The sequence below is a fragment of the Ursus maritimus genome, unplaced genomic scaffold (assembly GCF_017311325.1).
Source record: "Ursus maritimus isolate PB19 unplaced genomic scaffold, ASM1731132v1 scaffold_12, whole genome shotgun sequence".
Taxonomy (NCBI): Eukaryota; Metazoa; Chordata; class Mammalia; order Carnivora; family Ursidae; genus Ursus; species Ursus maritimus.
In genome coordinates, this window is record NW_024423564.1 from 6,654,037 (window position 1) to 6,670,184 (window position 16,148).

The 16,148-nt window shown below is 41.0% G+C and overlaps 1 protein-coding gene across 1 annotated transcript in view; it reads left to right on the forward strand.

The window, feature by feature from the left end:
• The window catches only part of SPAG17 (sperm associated antigen 17), a 214,253-nt gene that overhangs the window by 58,863 nt on the left and 139,242 nt on the right, over positions 1–16,148 (forward strand). Inside the window, exon 4 of the mRNA XM_008706365.2 lies at positions 8,620–8,751. Within this exon, the coding sequence (XP_008704587.2) occupies positions 8,620–8,751 (132 nt within the window). The remainder of the gene's footprint in view (positions 1–8,619; positions 8,752–16,148) is intronic.

Consider the following 16,148-nt stretch of genomic DNA (forward strand, 5'->3'; position numbering starts at 1 on the left):
ACACGTGCGTATTAGATGTTCGAAACGCACATCTCCTTTGGGAAATCCATCACGTTTCCAATTCTACGTCCCGTGAAAGCATAGATCTGTTCCACCTTCCATGTATTTGTTATTGCTGCTTCTGAAACTTCCTTACAGCCCCAAAGAAGTCTTAATCCCTGTCAAATGTTATTATGCTACCGACTTTTATGTAGTTTTGAAAGGGGTTGTTTATTTAGTTTCAGTGACTTCTTGTTACTGCCAAATATTATTTCATTTCAGCACAGATGTAAGGGGTCCAATGACCGGAATTATTTTACAGCCCTGACGTTACCGAGAGGTGGATAGCAGTTTAATGACGGACAGCTGAGAACGATCTGGGAGTCACCTGCTATGGGTATTATCATCATAATGACTTCTCACCCAGCTGTAGTCCGAGCACCTTCACAACGTTCCATTTGCATTAGACAGGCACTGCAGTACATACGGAGCCTGTCTCTCCTGTCACCTTTAAACCTATGTATGGACAGCTTAATATCGCTTGATTATTTTCTTTTCCTCTGCTCAAAGTGAGAAAATATGTTTCAGTCATTCCCATTCTTTTCCTTTCCTCTTTTTCTCTCTCCACCGCCTCCTCTCACTGCAACCCTTACGCTTCCAGCTGTTTTTCCAATTATGTCTCATTGGAAATTATTCATTACTTAAAGAATGTGAATTGGGTAGACCAGACGTGTAGAGGATCAGGTAATGCAGTGACTGCAATATAGCTGGGCACTCAGTAAATGCGGAAGGAATGGAGGAGGAGGGGAGCCCAGGGAGCAGGAAAGGGGCACTGTGAGACTGCAGAACGCTCTTCGTAGGAGTCCCCCAGCTCGAATTTTAGGAGAAATTAAGAACAGCAACCTTCCTCTTCCTTTTCCCCCTGCCATTATACACCGCGCCATAACAAAATATGTTTTCACACCTTCTCTCTTTATCTCTGCCTTTCCTGCATGGATCTTGATTTGTTTCTGTCTGAGCAGAGAAAGGGTTAAATGAAAGGAGAAGCCAGGTTACCACCAGCTGGTAATAAATTAAGGTCACTTTCTATCTGCCAGCCTAAACATGCTTCACCCCATTCCTTTTAAGGCCTTCACGAATTCCAATTTTTCCCCCTGGAGATAAGCGTAATCACAGTAAGAGCTGATATTAGCGAGGGTTTACTGTGCATATGTCATTCACCATGCTCTGTCTTTTTATGCGTCATTTCATTCAATTCTAGTTATGTTCATTTCTGCAAATCAGTGGTTCTCAACCAGGGACAATTTTGTCCCCAAGGGGACATTTAGCAATGTCTGGAGAGACCTCTGGTTGTCGCAGCTGGGTAGAAGCCTGGGTTGCACCAAAACATTCTTCAAGGCACAGGAAAACCTCCACAACAAAGAATTACCTGGCGCCAAATGTCAATGGCGCTACTGTTGAGAAACCCTGCTGTAGATTAAAAAGCTGAGGTTTAAGGGGGATTAGGTCGCTTGCCCAGTGGGGTCTGAGAAGACCGGAACACAAGCGCACCTGTGCTTTCTCGTTATGCTACACGGAAGTCATGATAACTTCCAGTGGCTGGTCTCTCAGCCCTTGTACCGCAGGAGCTAAAATTCCCCACAGGATTGTTTCCTGTGAGGGCATCTCTAAATAAGCGAGCCTTTTCAGTCTTTACAAAGCCTCTGTTCATCCATCCTTTTCATCAAATATGCAGAATCAGGCCCATCTAAATATTGGAAGTTTTGTAAAACACACACACACACGTGTGCACATGCACATACATGCACACACATGCTCACATGAAACACACGCTAGGGCAATAGTTCCTCTGACTTTTTAATGTTGTAAACAGATATAACATATGAGATTAACACAGAATGCATAAGCAAATAATGATGCTACCAAGCAGCAAATTTTGAAGATGGCTCCTACAGTTACACGGTCCCCTTTGATGAATAAATTATACTTCTTTAGTCTGACCTGTGTTTAACGACAAACATAATACCCCGTGTTCTGCAGGATAATTAGATAGAAATGGTAAATAGTCAACAGTCTGTCTTTTTAAAGTGCCAATCAAAAGTGTTAGTATTTTTTTTATTGATTCTCCAATCTCCACAATCTCCGTTTTGACACTGTCTTTGGATACAGAGTATCTTGAGTGTCTTAACCATCTTAATCATCCCCAAGGTAGCTGCGCACATAAACACACAAGGTCTTGCGCACACCTGCACACAGACACGTGTGCGCACAGGCACACATGCGCAGACACACACGCACACAGACAAGTCCCCGGTCTTACTCCCGGAGCAGTTTCCTTTGCCTTTATTCTTCCTCGGGGAAGAACCCAGCTGCCCCCTTACTCTTTTTCTGCCCCACCACCCACCCACTCACTCACTCGGCCTCTCTGGTGCTCCCCCGACCCTGATCCCAGGGAGATTTCCCATTCCCTTCAGATCCTTTCCTCTGTATGACCCAGTCCTGGAATCTATCAGCAACTCCAGCAGTGAGCCCCAAGGGCGGGTGCCTGGAAAACTGGACAAGGCCTCAATGCTGCTGTCACTCCAGGCCTCCCAGCAGACAGCACCAGGAACACAGAAACCGAATTTACCTTCAAGCCAGCCTTAGGCACTGCAAGCTTTCAGGTTAGCCAGGACAGCCACCTCCCTCCCTACATTCTGAACAGCCACACCTATTACTTATTGTTTGAAATTATTTCACAGGTTCTAGTCCCTTTCATCCTGTAACTAAGGGATCAAATCTTGAAACACGGCTAAATTGCTGGTATGAATGAGCTTCATTCAAAGTGAGTTACCAAGTGAAAGCTTTTCTATTTCAGTAGCAAGAGGGATTTGGAAGGCAGAAAGGCATCGGGTACTTAGAAGGAGGAACACAGCAGAGGAGAAAAGGGTAATATAAAGAAGCCAGAAGCAAACTCTATCTTTCCCATTTTTGCCCCACGCCAGCCCTGTTCATCTTCACCTTACTGGGGCAAACTCCCTGAGTGGCCAGAAACAAAGACCTTAGCCTGGGAGTCATAGCTTTCCATTACCTTTCACCCTGAGCACTGTGTAAATCTGAGTGCACCGTTATCATTTAGTAACTATATTTAAGCATTGCCTACATGAATAAAATTTGCAAAGATGGTGCCAGATAGGATATCTTTCCTTTCAGTTTTGGGGTAAAGGGACAGAATGATGGGATAATTAAATATAATTTTAAATGAGATACTTTTTTCCTCCACTTTTGGCTATCACACATAACAGTAGCCACTAAGCTACATGAGGCTATTTAAATTTTAATCAACGAAAAAATAAAATGAAAAATTCAGTTCCTATCAGACTAGCAATATTCAAGTGCTCGATTAACCACATGTGGTTGGTGGCTACTGTTTTGTAGAGCACACAGGACATTTCCATCACAGAAAGATCTTTCAGCATTTTTCTTGACAAAGATAGAAAAGCTGGAGAATACTCAGCATTAATGAGGGGGGTGGAGAAACACATTCTTTCACAGAGTGGTGGTGGGAACAAAAATGCTACAAACTTTTCAAATCTCCATTTGGAAAGAGCCATAAGTATTTAAAATAATGCCCTTACTAGAAGAAAAAAAACCTGAAATTGCCAAAATGTCCATCATTAGGACACTGGTAAAATAAATGCCCAAATGTCCAAACAATAAGAGACTATGAAAATAATATAAAAATACAAACATACGCAATACATGTCAGCACAGAAAGCTGTCCTATAACTTTCTATGTAAAAATGCAAGCCACTCGCCCAGGTGAAAGCAAGATCCCGGTTGTATTAAAACGTACAGGATATACACGTGTATGTTTATTTTATGTATAGGAAATTATTTAAGGATACACAAGGGTTTCCTTCTGGAAAGCGGATAGTGGAGCCGGTTCAGGAAGCATTTTCATTGTACATCCTTCTGGTGCTGTTTGCAGTTTTTACAATGATGATGAACTATTGCACTTAGTCGTATATTAAGGAAATGAGCTACTTGAAACAATGGGATACCAAATGAATGAAAGAATACATACAGACCTTCAAGAGTTAGATATTCTGTGTGTCAAAAACCTGTTTGCTCAGTCCTGTGCTGCTTGGACAGAGTCCAGGTACTGCCTTGTGCCCCCGTTCACCGGGGCCTCTGCATGTCCAAACCAACCCTAAGTCATTGACTCAAGGATAATGGGTTCGATGTGAAGTCGTACCCCCACCCATTATTTCTGCTGCTGTAACAAACATCATGGACCCCCAAGAAGGGCCCTGAAATGAAAAGTTTTTGGTTTTTTTTTTTTTTTTTAGGGAAACTGGTGGCTACTTGGAGTTCCTAGAGGAATGTCTTCCCTCTGCTCATTCCTCTCCCATCACCCCACCCTCCTCCACCCCTCACAGCCACACTTTTCCCTCACTTTTCCCACCACCTTCTGTGGCCTGCTCCGAGCAGGAGAAATGCAGATCCCAAATCTTTGCCCTTCCTCAGAACTCACCTGCATTGAGCATGACCAAGTTAGGCAATGATAAAAGCTGCTCCGTATGCCTCCTTGTAAACTCATCGGGGAATCCAGGCCACAGATCTCATGAAGTCATATCTATCTATCTATCTATCTATCTATCTATCTATCTATCTATCATCTGTCATATATACATGTACACATCCACATGCATGTATGCCTATGTGTTTGTATGTGCAAGCACTTGCACACATGCATACCTTTGGTTTCCATGGGAATGTTTGAAGCGCTTCTTACTGTTGTCCAGGCAGATGTCAAGCTTACTGTTAACGTGGGAGGAAGCACAGAGAGGAGGGTTGGAGAAGGGGAAGGGAGGGTACAAGTGTCTGTGGGTGGGCCTGATCCCCAGGCAAGGAAAGAATTTGGCTTATTTGATATATTTTTGTTGGATCAGCTCATAAGATAGTAAATATGACATAAGTCTTTAAGTCAGGTCAGTGATAAAGAGGGAAATGCTTATATTTCTTAGTATGCTCAGAATCACGAATTTTCTAACAGACAAAGGGCATCTACCCTCAAAATAAGATCTTCACAGATGTGAAAATGCAGATGTGTCTTCTTTCCTCAGCTACACTCCCAAACTAAGTTTCCTCTTGCACCAGGCTTTCCCAGAACCAAATACCTATGGTAGATTGGCCTGGACTGCTCCCCCCCACATCAAGCCCTGGCAGGCCCAAAGGCCTGGCCTGAATATGTCCAGGAGACACATACAGTCTTGCCTGGCAACAGTTTTACTCCATTTTAATGAGTCTCATTTGCCCATAAGGCTTGTTTTTAAGTTTCTGGCTCATGCCAGGCTCATTTATTTGGTATTTTGGCTTGATGAGTACCCAGGTTTTAACCCACATAGGACTGTTTTTCTGCCTCGTTCTGGAAGCTCCGGTTTTTGTCTGATTATTCCCCAACCCTGACCAACTCATCGCTCCCATTTTCTCTTGTATGCATTATCATCCCAATACCTTCCACCCTTGTCAGTGTGTCTCCCCAGCACACACACACACACACACACACACACACACACATCCCTTGACTAGATACTGGACGCGTAGCCTTTACAATGATGGAAGGTTGAAGGTTTGATCATTATGTCAATTACTCCAACTACGGTGAGGAAGCAAAGTCTTCCTGGAATGCTGCATTTCTTTCTAAATGCAATTTTTTCATCTTCCCTCAAAGACTCATGCTTCGAAGAAAGGCCCTCTAAGGAATTGCTTTTTATCTGAGACCAAACCCTGACTCCTGTTGGGGTAGAATTGTGAACCATGGACTGTGAGAAGAAAGACTTTTCAGTAGAATTGAACTTGTAAACATCTTTCTTTCTCTGCCTTTCCTGGGGGGGACCCACAAACCATAAAAATTTTCAGTCTCAGATTTTGAGCTCAGCAGAGACTTTTGTCCTCATGAGTTATCCCGAGGATTGAGGTACCTGGGTGGCTCAGTTGGTTAAGCATCTGCCTTTGGCTCAGGTCCTGATCCCAGGGTCCTGGGATCGAGCCCCACATCGGGCTCCAGGGAGCCTGCTTCTCCCTCTCCTCCCCACTTGTGCTCTAACTACTCTGTCTCTCTGTCAAATAAATAAATAAAATCTTAAAAAAAAAAAATTATCCCAAGGATTCACACTGTCATTCCTCTTGGGGGGAAGCACACAGGGAAAATGGCACATGTGGGAGTCAAGTATCCTCTGAGCAGCCCTGGGGAAGGACAGGCAGGCGTGGTTTCTGCCCCTGCTCATGGTGCCACATGCAGTGCTATGCCTCGCTGGCATGGAGCCTGCTTCTGCGTGGGCTTCCCCGGGGCTGTTCAGGGACGAGGGAGCATCCATCAGGCCCTCCTCAATGCTGCCTTGCCCTGCCACTTCTCTGACTCACCTTGTGCTCATGCATCAGAAGAACACGGGTACTCAGCGATTCCAGTGACACTTCTCATCCCTAATCTCCCCATTTCACAGTAGGAGATCATGGTTATTTTGATGCTGTGCCAGATTTTTGTTTTAAAACAAGCTCTGTACAGACAGTTTCAGATGGACCAGAAATAACTTTTATGGCCTGAAAAATACCTTTCTCTCAGGACATTTTGTTGTGCTTTGAATACATTTTAACACACTGAGGTAACATTCATAGACTCACAGAGACACGGGATTAGAAAGCAATTCCAGAGACATCCCATCCATCACCAGGACGCCAGGCAGGCTTCACCCAAACCATCCCAGACATAGGTAAATATCCTGTGTTCACAGGTCATCAGGAAAAGAGACTCCACACCACTCTTTGGTAACCCATTCCAGTGTTGACTTCCCTTCAACACTGTCATTATATTTGTATTACCGGGAAACGCCCCGTACTAGACTGCTGTGAGTTTCTTAAAACCCAAATTTGTGTATTTTGAACCAAATGTCACAAAACAGCCTGACTGTCAGCACACTGTTGAACTGGCATTGAAAAATGTCATTGCAAACCAAATACATCCACCGTTGGGGTTGGACCCCATCGAACAGCTTTCATTTTATGGTAAATGTGTGACCGTCCGTCCCCTTAGGACTCCCTTCCCTCTTGAATCTGGCCATCATTAAATGGTGAGGCTCTGCACGTGTACCCTCACGCTTTCCTGCTCCCAGAAATCACAGCCGTCATGTCCTTTTCCCTAAATCGTGGTAGCAGGAGCAGAACTCCCATAAAAAGCAAACTACCCTGTTCCATGGAGGGTGTTTGCTTAGACACACGCAAAGCTGTCTGACACTTGGTTTGTTCCTTTGGTTTTCAGAAACAGCAGCTTTAAAGGAGTTCTTTTCCCTGGCCCTTCCCCTTCTGCGATGCAGTACGGTCTCTAAGAGGTCCAGTTACATTTTTGGCTTGGGATAAGCCACAGGGCCTTCCGCAGTTAGAAGCAAAATAACCATCTCCCCTTCTCTCCGTTATTTCCTTTGGCAAAGTGGAAAGTCATCAGGAACCGGATCGGTCAGGAAAGCCCTGACCAAGAGCTGGTATGCACCTCAGACAAGACGCAGCTCGAGGAGATGCCGAGTACGCAGTCATTGTCTGAGACAGAGGGTCTGAAATTGACACCATATGCGCCCCGAGGAGTAATTGCTCCAAGGGGGGGAGAAAAGCAACGTGTCAGAACATTTTAGTAACACCTAATTCATCTCGAGGTTATAAATAAATCTTAATGCGTGCTTAAAAACAAAAGTCGCAAAATACTTTGACCAGATTACTTTTGTGACAATGCTCCCAGCAGAGGTGAGCTTTATTAGGGAGACAACGTGAATAAAGAGAAACACATAACAACCTTTTATGGTATATTTTACATGATTTTATTTTTTTGCAGTAAATAAAGTGGTTATAGGGCTCCAAGGAAAAGGGCCCAGATGTTAGAGAGTTGTGTGAAATTTAGGGGAAACAAGCTGTAAAAAGCGCAGTCATAAAACAGGCTGTCAGTGCCACACATCTGGACAATACAGCTGTATGTTCCTAGTGGCTGTCGTCACCCAAAGAAAACCCAATAACCTCATTTCACCCCAATTAGGCTGCATACCAACAGGATCAACATTAAATTGCGAGGGGGCAGGGAAGAAACATTCCCATGGTGCCTCTGTGTCAAGCAGTTTTTATCTTTCATTTGAATTTGGTCACCAAGAAGTCAAAGATGGCTAACATAGCTATTTCCATTATTATAAAACCCTATTTAATTTATACTGTTGTAACAAGTCAAAGTTTGACAGTTTAGACGATTGGCTACGCCAAACAATAGACTTTCTGTAGCACGAAACTGACCTATCAGTCATCCTAAAGGGACCCCTGGCATATCTTTCCTCTGTCCCTTTTTTGGGAGTCTGAGTCTAGCACCATTGTGGGACGCACTCTGTGCCTCATTGGAAAAAGAAGTTCATTTTCAGACAACCCAATTTCTGTAAAGTAGAAGAGAAATGCCCCCTCTCTATGGCAATGGGGCATTTTTCTCTAATTCTTTTGGCCAGCAGCGAGGCACCTTTGCAATAAGACGAAAATTACAAAACTGAAACACCATTTCATCCTTTCATCACCAACAGACTGAGCCAAAGCTTATAAAATGCCACTTTTCCTATTAATTGTGTTTCTTCATAGGTGTTAATAGCAGCAAAGGCAATTATGGACAGCGGAGAGAAATTCACTCTACCACTGATAGGGAAACTCTTGAAATTTCAGCTTCTCCAGATTAAAATGAAGGACCAGCAGCGACGGGAAAATGAAAAGAAGGTACTGTATGGTGGTGGGTCTTCTAAAGAGGGCAAACAGGGGAGAAAATGGAGCCAGGTTTCTCCAGGTCACTTCCTCTCTTCATAAGCCTTCCATTAAGTGTTACCTGGCACATTCAGCTGTCGCCTCGACGACAGGGAAAAGGCCATCCAAAGATCCATTGGACAAATTCTGTTTTCTCAAAGGCAGACCCAGTAAAAATAAATTCCCTTGTGCAGAAATAGGACAACAGTCAGAGCATGTGCCTGAGGTTGTTTTCTTAGTCTATTTCCATGCTAGTAGCAAAGAAGGGAATCAAGGAGAGACAGAGTCAGGAGAAGTCAATGTCATGTGAAAAAAACCTACAAAGTCGGGCTCTGACTTTTTAAAATATTTTATCAGTAGGAGTTCCTATTAAACTAGCGGGCTACGTCTGTGCCTTCATCATAATCTGAATATTTCAGCAACAATCCATCACTTCTACTCCCATATCACACGCCTGATTGTTTCTTCACATGTAGATTTTTCATTTGCCGATGGAAATCAATCTGTGTGTTTTCCAAAGATTCATATTTTCATCCGAAAAAAAAAGTCTAAAATACCTTTAGCAAAACGATCCCAGGTTCAAACCCATTTGTTATTATCATTACTCAAAATATGAGGTTTTTCTTATTTTCCCAGTCATGCTGAAATGTTTTTGGAAAGCCAAATGCTTCTGTTTGTACATGTGTAAAGTGTGTGTGTGCCCATGTGTATATGAAATGGATTTCCATGTAAGCTGTTTCTTTATGCCCCTCAGTGGAAGTGGCAAAATCAGCTCATGGAAGAAGAAAGAGAAAAGGGAACACGTTCTAGCAATACCTTCCTCACCTTTGCAAGACCCCCAAATCTAGGTTTCCTATTTGAATTGGACTCTTGACAGGATAATTGTAGGACAAAATAATAATGCCACCTTAGATGTGCAGTAGAGGGCTGTATGTTTTTCAGAGAGATTCCCCATATAACATCTCACTAGGGTGGCACGTATCGTTCCTGGGGAAAACTCTACTCATACGAACACAAATGATGGTCTAGTTTTCCATCTATCGAAGCTCTTTTCATCATGTGCAGGAGATTTGTACCTTAAGAAATATTCGGGGACATGAAGACTTGGCAGAAGAAAAATCGGAAAATTTGAAACTAGTATGGAAACATCTTTTCTTGCCTTTTTAAATTCCCATGTCACATGGGAATCTGAATTATAAAAAGTAGACTGTGAATCCTGTGAAAATCTCTGCATCTTCTGTTTGCTCTGTGCTTTCCCACAGCACCGGCAAATATACCTAACACGCTACAGAGTATCAGTTTTCCTATTTGCCAACTATTTCAGGTCAGCTATTGTTTGTAATAGGAATAAGTTTTAGATTTCAGTTCACGAATTTTAAAGTACATGGAATATCCTGGCAGCTCAGGAAAAGTTTTTAAAGCTAACGACAATAAAAAAATATTTCTGCAGTGATTTTGCTCAGCATTTCTTTGAAAGGTGAACTATAGCACTACAGTTCCGAGATTCTGAAGCTATGGAAATAATTTTAGTTTATTTTCTGAAAATTCAAAAGTCCAGAGGAATTGGGGCTTGAATTTTAGATTTATATATACGTATATATATGTAATAGATGCCTACGAGAACTCCGAGCAATCAAGAGCCAACAATTACATAGTCTAATTTGATGTCTTCCTTAGATTGGGCTCCCAAAACACCAGCCCCAAATCTCTCAGTTGCAACCATACGAGTAAGTGCTAAGTAAATTGATGAAAACTGATTGGAATGGAGTACTCTCCAGAAAATACTCATAGTAAAGGCAAGAAGAAGAGAGTGGTTTGAGGGATGATATAATCTCTGTTCATTTCAACAACATCACCTAACCAGTCAGTTAGAACAATTGAGGTTAATGCTTGTCAGCCAATGAGTTTGGCAGAAAGTAAAATAAGTATAAAGTATGGAAAACTGACCCATGCTGTGGATTAGAAAATGCGAAAGAGAAAAGAGGGCTTGACCCAATTTCTTCCTCTTTCCTGAACCCAGGATGGGATTCTGAGACTCCTACAAGGAGAGTGACTGTCTCTTCAGCTTTTTAACAGCAACCTGAAATGTATGTAGATGTTTTCTTTCAAATGTTAATTATGTTGCCTACAACTGTGCAACCCAAATTGTGTTTTGCATCTCCTTTGCTGAATTTTCAGAAGTATATTTTTAAAAATGAAGGCTTAAAAAATTTCCATAGCAGGTAATTACTGAAAAGACTAGGGAGAAGATGTGGACAATAATAACTTAATATAATTAGGTCCCTGTCCTTTATCCCCAGTGAAACAAATGGATCATTATATGTTCGATCCTGTTCTAATCAACCAAAATTTTTTTTAAAAAATATGTGGTGAAAAAGAAAAATAAATGGTGAATAATAGAGCTCCAGTTGCCAAATACAGTAAAAATATCATTATTTTAGATTCTACTGATTGTAATAATCTGTAGCACATTAGTGTGGGCTCTGCTTACAATTACATTTGCTTTGTCCTTGAGGAAAGTTTGCTGGCTAATTAATATTATAAAAAATAATATAAGCGAAGATATTTTTTAGAGGAACAGTTTTGAAGCCTTTAGCACATGAATTTCTGAAAGGCAAATCAATGCCTGCCTATAATTACAATTAAGTTGGAAATATTTGAAAACTGATCTATTTGGAAACACCTTATTGGTTCCTTCCAAATATACCTGAAGAAAACATATTGTATTGCTATAAATATATTTTAGAATTTCAGAAATTCTGAATGACTCTTTCATACCATTAATCCCAAATTAGATTTTGTTATATCTTAAAATCTGAATGAGAGTGTTTTGTTTAGAAATGACTTTTCCTTGCACACATCATTATCATAACATTTATTCTGCATTTTTAGTTCTATCATTGTCAGTCTGTTGTTCATTATTAACATTTATTGAAACAAATATTTAGAGAAATGACATACTAGGCACATATATATTGTTCATTATAATTTTAAAATAAATTACTGTTTCTATTCTGATCCATGTTTTAATGTAGTCATTATCTGAATATTATAACGTTGTTCACATTTTTATGTTTCACTCCAATTTCCACATTATATATTAATTTAAACATTTATTTAAAGCCAAAGCACTTTATTGTGAATATATTTAAAATATATTAAGAATTCAACTAAAAGGAAATGCTTAATCATAAAAAAAGAGATGAAAAATGGCTATAATACAAAAAAAATTAACCATTTAAATAATCAGCCAAATTAAATCTAGTCTTCCTATGCCTCTGAGTCCAGTTCAGAAAATTTGCATAGGTTTTAGGAAAAGATTCAAATATATTCTAACTGTGCTTTTAATTTGTGAATTCAAATAATTAGTCCATAGTTTCTTGGATATTTTGAGCCTACCTTTTATGCAAAAGCAGAGCAGTGCTGTTTCTTTCTGGCTCATATACTTAGTACATGTTGCCTTATTTTCCAAAGTACTAGAATTGGAGAGAAGGAAGGTCTGCAGTCAAGAACTATGCAGAGATGGTATTGGTAAACTTTTCTTAAAACAACCCCAAATTAAAAGTACGTCAATGTAGTAAGACATCTTGCTGAAGCCACAAACAGCCCAGAGCCGGCTCCGAAGACGGGACGAAGAGAAATTAGGGTAACTTTCACAGACATTTTAGAGCTTACTCCAGTTGAAACCCCAAAATACTGGAAACCAGCCAATGTAATGCCATTTGTGTGTGTGTGTTTTGTTTTAAAAGAAAGGCCATAGGGACATACAAGGAAATTATGGGCTGGTTAGTTTTGATTCAGTTGTGGTTAAAATCTTCAAAAACTATTTTAAGAAATCAAGCAGAGGAAGAGCAGGAACTCAGTTTAGAGGGACCCGTGTGGTTTCAGGAAAGGAACAACTTGCCTCACTGACTAGATGGAATTCTTTGAAGCTGGATTATCAAAATGAGGATACTACCAACAAAACCGTTGGATCTAAAGAGCTACAAAAATTCAGCAACTCACGGTAAATAATAAAAAGACTCCCTAGCTAACTGATCGGTAGAAGAGAAGTGTTTTCCTAATTGGGATGCTTTTAATTAACAAAAACTTTTTTTACGGACTTGAGGAAAAAATATAAAGAAACACCCAGATTTAAAATAGAGTAGTATTTTTAAGTACAAATAGCTACCGTCACAACAGCTAAGGATCACATTTAGCTACCGTTATTGACTCTTTGGCATTATACTAAGCTCTTTACACATGTTATATCATTTAATCTTTCAAATGACTTTATGAGGTACAGAGTATTATTCTTGATTTGCAGATGGGGAAACTAAAGGTGTGAAAAGTTAAGCAACTTTCCCAAGGTTAAATAGCTGCTCAGAGGTGTAGCTGGGAATCACATCCAGAACTGCCGGACACTAAAGATCATGTTACTAACCACTGTACAGACGCCATCCGAATGTGTCTCAATAGTTATGCACAATGGCACTCTTGGCTCACAATCAGTAGAGTGCTTGCCCAGAGATGTTTCCCTGTAGGACGCAGGGCTTTGCTCAGTGATCTACCATCAGCCATCTGGTCCCACTAATTACGTTGCATACAACATCCTGAGGGAAAGTGTGAAGATGAGTCAAGGAAAGGAACAAAGCTCTCCAAAGACAAAGTCCACAGAGCTAAGCAACCACTGGTTCCCAAGGGAATTCTGGCTTCATTTCTGGTCCCGTTCCCCCTGCCCAAAAATCACCTGGTCTTTGGGGATATCTCTTAGAACTAGACTTCCTGAGATTATTCCGAACAACCTCACCCTTCTCTCTGCCCTTCTGAATGTTGAGGTAGGAACTAGACTGGCTGATCCACTGCTAAAGCCTCTGAATCACATAGAACCTTGTAGGAGAGAGACAGCAGACAGACATCAGACCCACTCCCTTACCATCACCAACCACAGTCATGGCCATGTTTTGATTCTGTGAATTAGGAATGGCACCTGAAGACGGCAATATGGCACGCAGGATGTTCTGCAGGGTTCTGAAGATTGCATCATTGGGTCAAGTGAACCCACAACATACCTAGACTTACATTTTCTACACAACGGCAGCTGTCTAGAAAAGCGAGCCCCTAACTCAACTGCGTACATCATATTTCTGTTTGGCAGGGGAGCAGGGAGGAAAGCAGAGGGGAAGGAATAAATAGAAAATATAGAAAAGGGAAAACAACATGTTCATAATGCCATAACGCCATTACAATTAATGTTAACATTCTCAGATGTTTCCTTTGTTTCTTTCTGTGAATTTGTTTCTTTACATTACCATTGTAAATTAAAATGTATCATAATTTTATTCATTACCTCAACATCCACATCTATCATTATTGTTGGTTATAGGATATTCTATGACTACCATAATTATCTCAACTATTCCTCTATTGTTAAACATTTCAGTTATTTCCATATTTTTAATAATAAGCTATGTTGTTATCAACACCTTTATAGTATAGAATTCTTCATATTTTGGATAATTTCCCTAGCATTGGTTTATAGAAATGGAGAAATGGAGCCTCAAAATGTTCCCATAACCTGTGTTTCCAAAGTAGGTTCTAGAAGCGTTTAGACCCAGTTTTTCATTAAAAAAAAAAAATCCGGGGCACCTCAGTAGCGCAGTCATTAAGCATCTGCCTTTGGCTCAGGGCGTGATCCCGTTATTATGGGATCGAGCCCCACATCAGGCTCCTCCGCTGGAAGCCTGCTTCTTCCTCTCCCACTCCCCCTGCTTGTGTTCCCTATCTGGCTGGCTGTCTCTCTGTCAAATAAATAAATAAAATCTTTAAAAAAAAAAAAAATCCTCCCCCCTGCCCCGGTCAAATGAACTTCAAAACCACTGTGTATTATGCACAACTCTTGGAGATTAACAGTGCATTAATTTATTAAAGATGGAGGAGTTATTAAACAAAATAAATCTGTTTAATATTGTTTAATCTACTGTCTCTCAACCATATTTGATGCATACATTTCTTTCAGCCCATCTATTGTCCTCTTATCATCTGTGACCATAACAATAGATCATTTGTGAGACAGAGTAATCTTGAAAGAGAACTGAAGTAACATTCAGAAGACAGATATGGTTTCTCATAAGCCACATAATAATGGAGTGACTTAGTTACTTAACCGCCATGAACATGTTTCCTTATCTATACCCTTAATAATACTACTGTGGGAATCTTATGATAGAAGATATGTGATATCACAAAGTACTACACAAATATGCAGATGCGCTGTTAGCTACAAGAAAACGATGAAGTAGAGCTATTCACCCGCAGTTCCACTGACTTTTACTATTTGCCTCCCTTTTAGTGTGATAACATAATGAATACCCACCAAGGTTTCTGAAGGTATTTGAAAGCATTTGAATGTTGACATCAAGAGCCATTTAGAAAATAAAGTACAATCTAAAGTCTTCTGAAGTGTCAAATAACTAGGTTGCCTTGTTAGAGAGAGGGGGAATTCTGTATTTTTCCCTTTTTAAAGTGAGAATAACAAGACTGAGGATTCTAGGTGTCATTGGATACTCAACTAAGTATGTGACATGCTAATACTTCTTTTGGTTGTGGCTAAAACAAGAGCCCTACGTCTGCTATGTAGCTTAACTGGGTAAGAAATCTCTGTGCCTAGCCACAGCCTTCTCACAGTAGGGGCATCCAGATGATTTTTGTAGCAGTGCATTTTAAAGAAAATGTACTTGACTCTGCCTTCATATGCTTGGGAACATGTGTTCCCCAAACACGGTGGAAAGACGGGCTTTTTGGATACACCCCTGCTAAATTTTTGTCTTGAATTGGCAAGATCCCCCGAGTTAAGTTTTGTGCAGATGACCACAGAAGGGGAACATGCATGCTGCACTACCCGGAAGCAGGAAAGGCCAGAAGAAAAGTTGGTGTGAACAAATTTTAGTTTATGATTTAGGAAGGGGTCAAATTTGGTGAATGCTCAGTTAGTCTGGTTCACTCTCTGCCACCCCCCATCTCCAAACCTCAAGACATAAACTCATAGAAGGAGGGGCTTATTTCCGACATGGGAGAATAGAGGGGAGGGAAGAAGACAGAAGGTGATTTCGCTATGATTGGGGCTTGGTAGAAAAGGATGTGTCACTTTTTGACCAAAGTAGAATTCTAGGGGCCAAACAGTCATCATTGTCAAGAACCTCAGGGACAAAGGGACTGCCCTGGTTCAGTTCAAGTGTGGAGGCTTGGAGGCGTGAGGAACAGATGGAATATAGGAGAAGTGGTGGACCACAACTAGAGTCAGACACGGGACAGCCAAAGGCACTGGGTAGGGCACCATGTTCAGAAATGCACCAAGGATCTCTCTGCCTGGATATGGCGCCCAGAAGAACCTA